Source organism: Passer domesticus, chromosome Z, assembly GCF_036417665.1.
Source record: "Passer domesticus isolate bPasDom1 chromosome Z, bPasDom1.hap1, whole genome shotgun sequence".
NCBI lineage: Eukaryota > Metazoa > Chordata > Aves > Passeriformes > Passeridae > Passer > Passer domesticus.
This window is the reverse complement of record NC_087512.1, coordinates 42,243,570-42,257,913: the sequence shown is the minus strand read 5'-3', so window position 1 is coordinate 42,257,913 and position 14,344 is coordinate 42,243,570. Positions and strand designations below refer to the sequence as shown.

The following is a 14,344-nucleotide window of genomic DNA, read 5'->3' as shown; positions in this document are numbered from 1 at the left end:
AGCACCCAAGGGATTGCCTGGCAGAGGCTGCGAGGCCTCGCTTCATTCACAGAAATGTGGGGATGCTAGCCAGCCCTTTCATTCACTCGCGCAGCATCTCATTCACATTTTGCAGTCCTGCTGGCCGCTTCTAATGAAGAGAGCCGTTCGGGAGCAGTAGGGTTTTCTGGGCAATAGAGACACGTAAAAATAGGCTATGGTGTGTATATTTGCTGTTGCTGTGCTAGGAGGATGACGAGAGGAATGAATGCTGTGAGGATGCTGTAGCAGGTTTGCAGCGTGGTGATGAAAGGCTCTTCTGCAGATCAGTAGAAAACTGCTTTACATTGACTAGGACATTGCCATTATTCATCACTGCTGGGATAAGAGGTGCTGACTTAATTCAGTATGTCATGAATATACTAATTAAATACCTGTATTTAAGCCGGCTGTTCCAATGTGTTTGCAGTTTGTATACTGCAGCCTTTTGTCATGGGAGAAAGAAGGAATTCCGTAGGCTTTTTTTCCTTTAAGTTGTGCTGTAGTTTGTAATTTATTTTAAAAATTTGCACTACGCAACTTCTTTGGTCTGAATTTGTGTATAATGCAGTGTGTTGTCCTACATCAAAAAATGTTTTGCAAAGCAGATTGATTTATAGGAAAAAGCCATATGACTTGTGATGGGCATTGTGTTTCACAATGCTGTACACATTTGGACTTCTAAAGAAATTGTAGAAGAAGTGAAATACCGGTTTTCTGCATGTTTTGCTGATTCTCCAGATCAAGTGTTTGTGACTGACATTCATTCTTAATAAAGGCTTTTTTTTTTTTTTCTCTCTCACTGCAGGGTGTCAGTTTGCTGCTACCTTTTTAATATTCTCTCAGGGTTTTTTCAGTTTTTCAGAACTGAACCAAACATTCCTGTGAGTTGAAGACCCTCTTCATGTCTTTCTTCGGAATGAAAATCAGTTGTGAAAGAAAAGACGTCTATTAAGCCTGTTTTGGACATCAGAAAAATACTTTTCTTCACACATAGGTACTTACGTAATTCCTGCATTAAAATAGAATGTTCTTGTGAAGTAATAGGGAAGAGGGATTTACTTCTCTGTCAAAATTTGAATATAACAATTTCTGTGAGGGGCTGCATTGACAAAAAAGCACTGTTAGGCTGCTTTTGTGGAAAAAAATATATATAGTCTTTAGTTCTGCTTATCTGTTCTGAGAACCTATAAGGTGTCTGTGTTCTGCTGCAGGGGCAGGAGAGGGGGATTATATGTATGCAAATATTATCCAGATATTTGCTATCTAATTGTGATTTCTTTATAGATTCACAAATATGTGAGGTGGAACATTTTAACAGATGAATAAAGTGTGGTGTTTCATAAAGGCTATTAATTCAGTTTTAGAGGTAATTGCCTGTGGTACTAAAAGGGTGGTGGGAGGGGATAGGAATTAAAGGTTGGGAGGAAGTATCTGTTTGAGAAGATAGGAAAAGGGAATTTGAGAATTGATTGGTGCTAGTGTGCTGTAAGTGGGTGGATGTGGGTTTTTTTTTCCTTCTCTCTCCTTTTTTTTTGGCTACAGGAAGTGATTTGCAGTGTTCACAGCCTTTTGTTGAAAAGGGTCCTTCTCATTTGTGTGAGTCATGCTTTTGCTGTGAGCGAGTTGGCAGCTCTAAGCAGGACTGAGATCTCAGTCACAGAAAACTGTTACTTCACTCAACCTTAACAAGGAACCAAAAGAAATTTCTTAAAAATATACATTTTTTCATTTATGCTTACACTCTTTTTCTTTTTTACCCTAATTCTTGTTAACCTTCCGTGCCGTTATGAATTGCTTGCTATGTTAGTACAAGCATCTCCTGCATTGGCATCAGATTTGCCAGAACATATGCAGGAAAGCAGATAGAAGGGCATGCTTCAACGTACCAAGTATAACCGCTTCAGGAATGATTCTGTGACATCTGTTGATGATCTTATTCACAATTTGCCCATGAACAGCAAGGTCTCAGCAGTTGCTACAACTTCAGCTTCACCTTCGTACCTGGTCTCACCAGAGGTTCTCCGCAAGGACCAAGAAGATGGACCCACCACCCTGTGTACCCTCATCCATAAAGTGTCCCACTTGAAACTCTCTAGCACGGGCAGCCTTTTGGGGATCAAAAACCTCTCCTCTGCAGTGAAGGAGCTTGCTGTCTCCAAATTGCAGGGAAGCTCGAGTGCTTCTAGTTCAGCAGCAGGGGCTTCAGACAACACATGTAACCTTGTCTCTGCCACTTCGTGTTCTCAGCAGGACGTGAGCAAGATGAGTATGGGGAAAAAAGCATGGTCAGAGGAAATGCACCTGGGAAGTGAAGATTGGAATCAAACTAGCAGTTTTGTCAATAAATCCTCTCGAGGATGGCTGCACTCGAGTGAGAAGATCCTGGGACCTGGTGTGACGTACATTGTGAAGGTTGGTCTGTTTTCTTCCATTCTCTGTTTTTATCAATGAAAAATTCTCTGCTGGTTTTGCTGACAGGATAGTCAGGCTGAAAGGATCTCTATTCGGTTCTTTTTTTTTTTTGGTGCATAATACATTAAATGTAAATGCAGGAAGGAAGGGTTGGGAAGCTGAGTTAATTTGTTACATTAAAGCAAACCTGCAAATATTGTTCTACAGCAGTGTAAAAATCTTGTTCCTAAGCTAAAAGCTGATTTGATCTGGGTTTTTTAGCCTTCTTCTGAATTTAGGTTTTCAGTGTTATCTAGCATACTGTATATATCTTGGATACGTAGGCTTTCAATATGTCTGGTGCAATATACAGGAAGAAAGAAAGACTCCTTGATGCGAGGAAAGCTGTTAATCATGCATGAATTTTTCAGTTTTAAAAACCTCTAAGGGCAACTGTTTTTTTAAAGTGAAATGATATTTGAAATCTTAGAGCAGTAAAGCAGAGAGCACAATTCTTATTCTGTTTCACAATTAGAAATAACGTGGGTAGAGCAGGAAAATGCAGCTTGTTTTACATAATGAGCATTCAGCCACTTTAAATGTTATTGCTCTTTTCAGTTCATTGATACAGCATGTCAAGAGCAGAGGATCTTAAGTTTACAGGGTAAACTTAGTGTTTCCATATGCTTTGAAAATATTTTGAAACCACCTGTTAAAGTAGAGATTTCGAGATAAGTGTATGTACAATGTTTTTTGTAGTTAGATAAGTCTGGTTACACCTTTCAGCATAGAGTGCAGAAACTGTAAAAATGACATGATTGTCCAGAATTCATTCTTCAGTTGCCATATTTCATTTGCCAAGAGGCTTTTGTATCTTAAGTGTTAAACTGCTTTGCAGCAGGCTATTAATGTTACAGGTCTATTTTTAGTGTCATCTTATTTTAGGTGTAAGAGTCACAGGTGACTTTATTTCGGGATGCTTTAAAACTGAGTGACACCCTTGCTACTTAACTCTCACTGCTTTTTCTCAAGTCTTATTATCAAAAGCAGAGTGCATATTTAGCTGTTGGGAGACTAGGAAGCAGTTTTCATTTCTTTGTGTTAGTGGTGATAATAGATTTAGCAGGTGGTGGTAGATTGAGTAAGTTGGCCGATTCAGAGCACTATTGAAATTGCACTGTCTTTTTTACTACTCTGAAATTTACTGGGACTACAAAGGAGTCAGTGCTACCTTTCAAGCCACAAACTGCTGTTCTGTTACTCTTCAAGAAATGTCTCAATAAAAAACAAAAACAAAAACCACTGATGCTAGGCATAGTGGTCTTGGGACTCTCATGTTCTTCTGTACAGAAATACTCTGATTAACAGGACGTCATTTACCATTTTCACATTTGCTCAGGAAACTCAACCATTTTACTTTTTCTTTTGCTTAGAATAGTATAAGCCCAATAATGACTGTGTGAATACACTGCTGCTGTTAGTTTTACCTGAAGTGATCATTATGAAAAAGAACAAACACAGCATTCAATTTCTTAATCCTTTCAGTAGTTTACCTACTATACGCTAGAGGAAGCTGATATCTTTGAATTGAAAAGAGAATTAAAGTTATAGAGAAGTGGATTAACATTTACAGTTAGTAATAAACCCTACCTAACTGAGATAGTAGAACAAATATTTAATTAGTGAAATTGATGTTGGGTACATGAAAGTGTATTTATACACACTGTGTATATAAAAATTTTCAAAATCAATCAAACAACTTACTTTTAGGTGTTTGTTAGTCATTAAAATGTATGAAATCTAGTTTATTGTTTCTGTTAAAAAAATAGGACAATTGCTTTAACTTTATGGTTTCTGGCATAAGAATCACAGAACAGTGCTCTAAATGTAAAAACACAGATTGAAAATAGATAGCAAAATAAGTGGTTAATGAATGAATGAAAATAAACTGGTCCTGATTAGTTCCTAATTTGCCTGCTTATTAACTATCTCAGTTTTCCTTGGCAACTGCAGCATCCATATGGATAAGAATAGAAGTGCAGTTCCCAAATCCTTAAACATTGTTTGCTACCAAGGCTTTTATCCAATCAGACCATCAAATCAATACACAGATAATGTATACTGAGGGAAAACATTCCTTGGATACCTCATGGCTATACTGACTGTCTGGGGGACTCATACCATGTTTGATTAGTACCATATGCCTTTCAGAAAATTTCATATGCCATTTGTAAAATGAGACAAAAATTAGATTTGTTGTTAACCAGCAAAGCCTTTTTTTTTTTTTTTTGGGCAAATGTGCACTGGGTTAAAATTTTCTCATTAATCCACATTTAAAAGAGAAAATCTGTCATAGGACAGGGTTAGTTGTAACTATTGGGCAGTTTGATAGCTCACATTGGAATCTTATGAAGAGACACAAAATTCCAAAATTCCTATGTGCAATGTATGAAAAATCTGAAATTTCACTGCTGTTTCCACATTTTTACATATTGCTTATTTTTAAAATAAGCAGTGTTACACTAATGCGTAAAAAGGGTGCAGGTTTATGGTAAATTGTAGCTATATTCTGATCTCCATGGTCTGCTGCAATGGAATTGTTTTCAACCATAAAAGTGCTGGTGCTTTCTCAATCTTTTAGTCCCTGTGGATTTCCTGTTGCATTTTTATATATTATAACATAAAATTTTTCACAAAAACAGCCCCAGAAAACATTTTAGCAACAAATTAGACAATGACCATAACCATACTGGGAATATACAGTAGTCAGGTACTGATATCATACTTAATTCTACTGCTGGACTATTTAACAAATAATGAATTAATGAAAAAAAAAAAAAAGGCAGTAGTTTGCTGTGCTGGAAGTCTTTAAAGTGCTTTCCCTGTAGTGGCAATGATTACTGCAAGAAGAGATTATAAGTCTTCATGTTGTCAGAAAAACAAAGACATAGAATAAAAATAGTGTAAAAATGCCTGAGTAATGTAACAACAGCTAAATGTTTCAATGCAATCTGTTGTTTCAAATGATAAATATCTACTGATGAGTATCACTGGTTAATATTATAGACATTTTGGAGTTTGTTTTATTTAAATAAGAGCACAAAAGTCAAAATGCAAATGCATTTTTGTCTTCAGGTAACTTGTGGCTGCATTTTGTAACAAGTGTCAATGAGTTTAAAGTGCTGCTGTTCAGCAGTTCAAAACCAAAGAAACCAAAAGTACTGTATGTTTTATATGCCTTTATGAAGTGTGTCTGAAAAAGCCAGTAAGATTTAAAGCCAACACAGTACTATAGAACAGACCTGAGTAAATCTAGTGTTAAAAACCAGATAGAAATATAGTATCTAAGAGAGAGGAAGGAAAAACTATTTCATCCAAAAGAATCACTGCAAGTCAGGCAAAAAATATTTCAATTAAAAGGACATTAAATCATTATTATGATTATTATAATAGCAAAGTATTCAAAGAATATAATCCTAACTGGTATTATTTCTTTAACATTCTAACACTTTCATTCTCTGTGAGGGAATAACAGCAGTTTATATCTGATGTGGAAAACAGACATCATTGTGAAGCTGTTCAAGCACATCACCAAGTAAAGGCTTACAGTTCTGCAAACATTCCTGCATGACACTGTTTACAGGAGCATTCTCATTGAAATAATTGAGGCTACCTTTGTACACTGGAAGTTAAGTGTGTGCTTAGGGATGAACTGAATTGCTGTGTCTCTTTAGTGGCTAACCCAGACTGTAAAGCATAGCCTTAAATGGAGCTAACAAAGTGGAAACTGCGTCGTATGTCACCTTCCCCTAGAAGACTTCAGGGCTCTTTGGAAAAATGTTTCTCTTTTTTTTTTCTTTTTCCTAAAAAAAATCAAAAACATTACAGCAAAGCTTTTTAATTTCTCTTCTTGGTTAAATTTATCTTCTTTATAGAAAATAAATTTTTGCAAGTTTGTTTGGGTTTCTTTTAATCAGATTTAATTTCAACTTTTGTCAGTCAAATTGAGGTAGTGCTGTTGGTTAATCACTGATCATTTGGCATGGCCTGACTAAACACATGCTCAGTAGGATTTTGTGCATATAATTCTAATAAAAAAACCTCCAAACCACAGTCCCAGAGCATCCTGTTTGTAATGAGGTTTACATGTTTAAGAAATGTGTTGTGTGTTTCAGCCATATGGTAATAATAGGATAGAATACTGACTTTTTACTTCAGAGTCTGCTGCCCTCAACCCGGGTACACAAACCATGTTAACAAAGACTAATGAAACTGGCTTATCACTATGAGTTTTAAAGCTGCCTGCATGCAGATTAGGGGAGAGAGAAGTAAGTGACAAAGACAGCATTGGTTTAAGTAATTAATCCCTCCTATTGTACCATATTCCTGGGAGATCAGTTAGTATCCTTTCCATTTTCCTTCACTGTTATTTGAACTATGAAAGAATGATGTTGATGCCTGTTGCTCTGTTGAAAACCTTTCTTTTGATCTTCATGGACCTGAACTACTGTGGGTCTGTTGTACAGCCCAATAATAGGAAAAGAGCATTTCTCACAGAAATTAGATCAGATTCTAAGAGCAGGAATCATACGATAGAGTCTTTAATTATAATATTATTCTAATTACATGAATCAAGTACCATTACTGTACTATTACATTTGCACCCTTTTTTTCTTTCTGCAGAAAGCAAAGCATGTATTGATTTCAGAATTGAAGGATTCAGCTGTCAACATGAATGTCTGTTCCCCAGTACATTTGCAGTGTTTACATGGAGTATTTTTGTTTAAAACAAAAATTATACTCTTGCTAGTTATTTATCCTGCTAGTTATGTGTGTCCTACAGTTTTAAAATCCCTAGATGAATTTAGCTGGTCACTGTAAGAGGTAAAATTGCATTCAGGCAGAATTCCTTCTCTGTTTTTCCTTGGAAATTTGATTATTTTTTTCTTTATTTGTCTTCCAACAATGTTTAGAGCAAGCATATCATGTGCCCAGTGTAAATATCTGCCACTACAAACACAAAAAAACCACATGGGTGAATCAAGATCTTCAGTGAAAACTCATGCCCTTCTGTGCTGCTGGAGACAAGGCACTCCTTTGTCCCAGTGACAGAGTGTTTTTCTCCCCTAGCCAAAGAGAAATCTTGTCTCCACTAACCCAACAGCTATACTTGTGCTGCAGCCTGGCTTCATTTCATACCTGAAAGTTCAAGTGAATGCACAAAGCATCAATATTAAATTTTCTTGTTTACAATGAGCAAAGCTTGGATCTGCTTTGGTGTTGTGTCGGAGACAACCACTGTTCCCAGATACTAATGCTTTTTCAAGGTGATTTTCTCTCCCATGCAATGAAACAAATTTCATAGAGGAAGAGGGGTTCAGTATTGCTTCTCTGCAATTCTGCATAGTCGTGAAATATTAATTTCATTTGAGCCTATATATTTATGACACAATGTAATGCAGCTCTACCTTTGTCAGCTGCAGGCAGGTCTGAGGCAGAGCCTGTCCATTTGAGTTGTGATGGGAATAATGATGGGACTCAGTGCAAGCACGTTTCCAGTCATCCCTTGTTTTCTGGAGGGATTAGGCACAATTCAGTAAGGATAATCTAGAATGTTTATTTAATAAAATTTAGATATTCCCCTTGGTTTTTCAAATAAATTTTCATAGGGCCAGGGGAGATTTCAGTCTCCAAAGGCTGAACCAGAACAATCCAAGTCACAGCTAAATGTTCAAAGACTGAAAAAAACATGTCTGAAATTAGACAGAAATGGCAACCAAAGCCATAAAACCCAAAAATAGAGAGGGGATAGGGTGACACAAAGAAAGATATGTGAGGAAGACAGAAAAAGATGTCTAGGGATTTTTTTTTTCCTACAGCACCCTCGCATTGGATTTACTGATACAGGTTTGTTTGTGGGTTTTTGTTTGTTTGTTTGGTTTTTTTTTTTTTTTTTGGTGGGTTTTTTTTTTTTTTTTTTGGGTTTTTTCCTGGGTTTTTTTTTGTCTGTTTGTTTGTTTTTTTTCTTTACCTCAGAATAAATCCTGAAATTAGAGACATAAGTTGAACAAATACTTAAACAACAAGGACACAACTAAAAGAGAGAGATTTTGTCTTAAGATTTTGTCTAACCTTGCTCAGAGCCATTTCCATCCTTTGGATATGTTGTTGTACAAAGATACCTTTATTTCCATTTTTGGCTCTTACTAATTTAGGAATTATATAAGGAAGAGAATATCTCATGGGACAACAACATATTTCCTGACTGACATTTGACACTGCTTACCTGTGATAAAGTAATTAAGAAACATAATAAGAAACAGTTTTCTCTTTTTATAGACAAGCTGCTTTCATGAACCACAGGACATTTTAGAAACTCCTGTAACTTCCCAAAGAATTGGAATGTTTCAGCAACACTGCCTTTGTCATGAAATGTAGGGGCCATGTTTTGTAACCACATGTTGAATGCAGATGCTACATTTCTACTAACATTTTTGGTAAATTAATTGCATAGAAAAGCTATGCAGCAAACACTAAGTAACTGGAAACATTGTATGACCTCTCTCTTACAGTATATTTACTTCTGCCAAGGAAAGAAAAGATGGAAAACATAGAAAGTCAGAGCTGCTTGGTATTGGGCACCAACTGGAACCTGCAGGTGCCAATTTCGAGCTGACCCTGGCCTTGGGAATTTTGGGAGTGGTGGTGAAAAGGGGTCTCTATTGAGCCTGCCTGGGGCCATTGAGGACTGGTGGTACCCCTGGCCTCCCAGGGCTGCTGTGCCTCTTCATAGCCTTTATGCTGCAAGGAAACCTTCCAGACATTTTTCATTATTTAAATCCGACCTTGAAAATTTCTCCCCTTATCCCTTTTTCTGCAGAGTGGGGTTATCTTTTGGGCACTTTTTCTGAGAAGACAAGAAACTGTAGCTTCAGCATAGGAGAGTTAAATATTGATAAAGACTTAGAAAAAAGATCTGGTTTAATTGCTGAACTCTTTCGATGAAGACCAGAGATACATATGGCATTCATATAAAAAAGCACTCCCTCTCCCTCCGTGCATGTTTTGGATTTTCAGTTTTAACAGTGACAGGTCCTTCCTACATCACACCTCCAAATGCACAGTTTAGAAAGCAGAACAGTATATGCATTTCAGATACTTAACATGGGTTTGTCTCTGGCATACTGGAAAAGCACATGTTAGATTTTTTGTCTTCTGAATCTGTGCTTTAATGATACTCCTCATCAAGAAGTTCTGCTTACTAATGACTCTCTTACTCTCTAATGACTGAGGAAGAACAAGTTCTTTAATAGCTAAATATATTTACAGTATCCATATTTACAGTTTCAAATGTCTAATTATGATTTCCAGTTACTGAAGCACATTGTTTTGGCTGCAGAAGCTTTTGTGTGTTTGTATTAAAGGAATTCTGATGCAGAACATAAGCTGCTGGAACTAATCTGCATGGTGCTTTAAAGGGAAGTATATCTTAGTGGATATTCAAGGTAGCAGCAAAACAGTCTGGAAAGTGTTCACTGAATTAAAGTATGCAGCTGTGAAAATGAAGCAATTCATCTATGCTACTGCATTGCATGCTCTAAGTGGTTCACACTGCAATAATTGCATTCACTGTTATTATGTATTTTTAAAATTAAATGTAAAAAGTATAGAACTAAACCTTGTGGGTTTTTCCTCAAATGTAGCTTTTTCTAAGGGAAATTTTTGACCCATACAAAAAATTGAGGCTTAATATAGAATGTATTTACATTTAAAATAATAGAATGAATCACTGTCCAGTGTGAGCTTCAGATTCTAACATTTCTGAGGTTTTGCATGCAAAAACATTTATTTGTAAGATAAGAAATAAGAAATATTGTTCATGCAAAACTACCAATATGGGATTTTTCTGAAATCTTGTGAAGGCTCTGTTCATTTAGCTTCTCTACTACATAAATATTTTTGGGCATGATGTTGGCAATTTTATTTCATCTACCTAGTAAGAAATAAGAAAAAAAGTATTTTATTTGAAAATGTTTTGTTTTCAATCCCATTTGAGATGGAGATTAAATTGTCAGAAGCAAAATTTGTTTCTCGGTTATATCTTTCCTCTCTCTAGCAAGAAATGAGACCTCAGAGTTGACTTAAGATATTGCTTTTTGAGATAAGATAAAATATCTTCTTCTTTCCTTAGCTGAATCTTTTGCCTTTTTAAAGAAATTCTGAGTCCTTGCTGTTGAGTTGATTGTGAGATGCTGCCAGAATGCTTTCACAGGGTAAGACAATTCATAGAAAGGGTTGGCTATCATTTGCCACTTAAGAATTGTTAGTCTGAATATATAGAGACATATAATCTATTTTTGCTACAGAAACAAGTTCATGTACAAGAGGAAATAGGAAGGTGTTGGCCAGAGTTGGAGGTGTTCTTGGGAGAACTGTGTTCTCATCCATTGCAGTAGAAGCAGACCACCAATTTTCAAGAGGAATGCAATTGAGAGTCATATCCATCAGCATTTCTACTAGTATGAAAGCTCTGTTGGTTTACTTGTCTCATGGAGGATTTTGTTATGATAAGTTTACACTGAGTGGTTGAGGCTTATCTTTAGTTGAACCCCAAAGAAGATTTTCTTTTCTTTTTCCACTCAATCAATCCTTACCTGGAGTTTTCCATCTGGATTGGAACATGCATTCTTTAATGAGGAAAAAACCTTTGGGGCAAATATTGATTCACTGTAAAGCTCTGTACATGATTACTTACCAGTATAAAAATTACCAACTGCAAAAGTATGAAAGCACAGAAGAGAGCCTTTCTGTTTTTCATGGCAGCATATGTTTATGACACATTTTTGTGCCGGATTCTGGTAGTGTCTAAATATAGGGCTTTTTCCTCATTCAGAACAAGGCTGCCAGTGCTTCTTTCATGCAGGATTGCTGCTTCCGCAACCAGGTTTGCTGTTCTACATATAGCAGGAAAGCACAGGGCAGAGGTACAGACTGGGAGCTTTGGCATATCCTGCTAGAGCACAGTCACCAGGTGACCCCAGAGACCTGCATTTATGTCTGAAGGTATGTCTTGCCCCAATGGGAGGGATGGGCAGGAGGATATGGCATGGCTGGGAGAGCATGTTTGTTAGCTAAGATTTTAATATGGTGTTATGTGGTAGTTAAGCAGATAATTTAAAGGCAAATATATTTATATTCTAAACTATTCAGAGTTTTCAGAGAAACTGAAATCTCTAGCAGCTTACTTAGAACTCTGTGACTAGTGCTTATGAAAATTTACTTCTCTCTGAATATCTAGCCTTGGTTCTGCCCACAGCTTTTTCTAATATTATAACTTACTCTACATTAAAAATGTCACAGAACAAATTTTCCATTCCATTCTTCTACTGAAAGTGCCTAGGTAAGCTAGCATAAATGTGAATGGTTTTGTGCATGCAGAGCCTCCTTTTAACCACACTGCTGTCTGTTCAGCTGATGGTAGCCAACATTTTCAAAGGCTGCCTCTTCTGCTCATCAAATGATTTGTATTTTCAACAACACCTGAAGAGAGAGGGGAAACTTCTGTGATGCCAGAGTCTGGGGGAAATGTTTGCCATGTTAATGGCAGGACAATGGTTCTCCACCTACCAGGAAAGTGTTTCCCTGATGTTTGACAACACTCTCAAAAGTGGGCAAAAGCAATGGGCAGCTTTTAAAGTAAGAAAGAAAATGGACAAAGAAACAAACCCCCACAAAACAAGGAAGTGAAGCCCCACAAAACAAGGATCAAACAAAAAAAGCCCACAAAAACAAAGAAAAAAGATTTTTGCACATTGGAGTGCAGGTCTTGCTTGTCATTGAGTCCAGGAAGATTTTTCAGATTCACAGATCTATGTCCCAGTTGGGTAGCTGAGCTACATCCATGGGTTAATGACAAGTATGATATTATAAGGGGCCTTTACATATACATTTTTTTCAGTATGAATGCAGTACCTCTATATTTAAAAGATTTCAAGTGCTAATTTGATTTAATCATATAAATAACATATGTACAACTACACTATGGTTTCCATACAAAGTAAAGAAGCAAATGTATGTATTGATAAGCTATCTTCCCTTTTTGCGCCCATGTCTTGCTGATTAGCAGAATTAAGTAGTTTTGAGTCTCAGTCAAACTAGTAAGGTATTCAGAGTAATAAATGTTCTTGTAAAGCACAATGAAAAAACTAGGAAGCATTGTGGCTCTTACTATTTTTATTTAACTTAGTTTATTTTATTAAAGGGAACACTTTCTGATTACATCTTGGACTTGTGGTTTTTTTCTAGTTTTAAGAATTTTTTTTAAACAAAAACTTTTATGGATTTTTTTCTTTACTTCAGTGGTTTAGAAAGTGGATATTGTAAATTCATTTAAGCTGGGAATTTAATCTAATATGATATCAAAGGGATTGAAGGATAGGGTTTCATATTAATTTGCTGAAGAGAAAAAATTCATTTTATAAAATACTTATCAATCTTGCAGTCTCTGTCTATAGCTTGGGCTGCTTTTTGCTTGGGCTGCTTTTGTGTTAGTTTTTTTCTTTTCTTGTTTTTTTCCTCTTCTCCTTTTCACACATCAGTATTGTTAGTACAAATCCTGCCTGTATCCACAGTTACATGTGGACAAACTTACTATCTTGAAATCAAATTCTGGGCTGTTATTTTTGTACTATTGCCTGCTTGTTAGTGGGCATCTGGATTTGAATCTTAATATGATTTAGGGTAGATAGCAAACCTTAAAGTAATTTTTCAGTTTTGTGGTACATTGGGGAACTCCCAGTGTACATTTCACAAACTCCTTAGTTATTAGTGGTGATACCTGAAATTAGAGTGATGCATAAATAAATGTGTATTGCAGTAGTAGCAATAGAATCTGAAACAAAAGATCTTATTTTTAAATAAGAGAGTCCTCAACCAGAGTTAACTAGCACTAGTCAATTCATACTAACTACTCATTTACTTCCATGGCATAATGTAATTCTGGACTAGCTCTTTGGTGAATGAGAATACAATGTAAAACAATAAAACCCTCAAAACCAAGGAAACAAATTTTCCCATCCCTTAAGAAATGAAAAGAAAGAAAATGTAGGCGTATGACTTGAGATACACATGAGAACCAGATGTGGCAAGTAAAAAGATACTCACTTTTTCCCTTTTGCACATGCCAAGTAAAAGCACAGCCTAAGCCCGTGGGTGAGAAAATTGCAGTGAATTGCCCAGCTTATTTTATTTCTATTTTTGAAACTTAAATCTCCATACAACACCCAGAACCCCAGGAATCAGAATCTAATTTTTGAGCCCCCAGGCTATTATCTGCAGCTGTGCAATGTTAGAGCATACTTTGGATACATCAATATTTGAAGGCACAGGCTAATTTTTGTCTAGTAATACAATTGTACGTCTGTTTGCTGATGTAACCCTGTTATCTCTCATGTGACTTGCACAAGCAGGTACAAGCTGCAAAGTAGTGAACCCCTCATATCTGATGATGGTCATCCACTCACACAGATTAAAACCAGTAAATCTCAATTTACTAAGAATACCCATGCAGTTTTGATCAGCTAATGATACTCAGGTAGTTTGGATTCAAAGATTTGGAGTTCTTATTTTATTTGAGAGTAGGTGATGGGTAGATATGCTATGCACGAGGCAGACACTCATCTGCTAGACATGTATGTAGGTTGGACTGCTTCAGTGCTGTATGGAGCTACATCCTGATGGAATAACAAAATAAGTCTTGCTACATTTTTATACAAGTATTTCTTGCTGTTGTTACTGTCAGCCTCTCAGTCCAACAACGGAGAATTTCTTGGTATTTTGAAGAGCTTGTTAGGAAGTACCAAACAAGGTTGTTCATACTTCTGGAGCAAAGGGCTTCTCTGACAGTGACTAGTCTCTTTTCTTTCTTTCTTTC

At 36.4% G+C, this 14,344-nt stretch overlaps 1 protein-coding gene across 5 annotated transcripts in view; it reads left to right on the top strand.

Moving 5' to 3' along the window:
• SHC3 (SHC adaptor protein 3) overlaps positions 1 to 14,344 on the top strand; it is a 90,300-nt gene that overhangs the window by 32,905 nt on the left and 43,051 nt on the right. The window contains exons 1-3 of one of the 5 annotated variants that reach the window (XM_064404764.1): positions 4 to 199; positions 876 to 1,015; positions 1,564 to 2,433. In XM_064404764.1, coding sequence (XP_064260834.1) covers positions 1,894 to 2,433 — 540 coding nt within the window. In that variant the 5' untranslated portion in view covers positions 4 to 199; positions 876 to 1,015; positions 1,564 to 1,893. Of the gene's footprint in view, positions 1 to 3; positions 370 to 826; positions 1,016 to 1,563; positions 2,434 to 14,344 lie in introns of those variants that run through there. The other 4 variants (XM_064404762.1, XM_064404763.1, XM_064404761.1 and 1 more) reach the window with 4 other exon arrangements.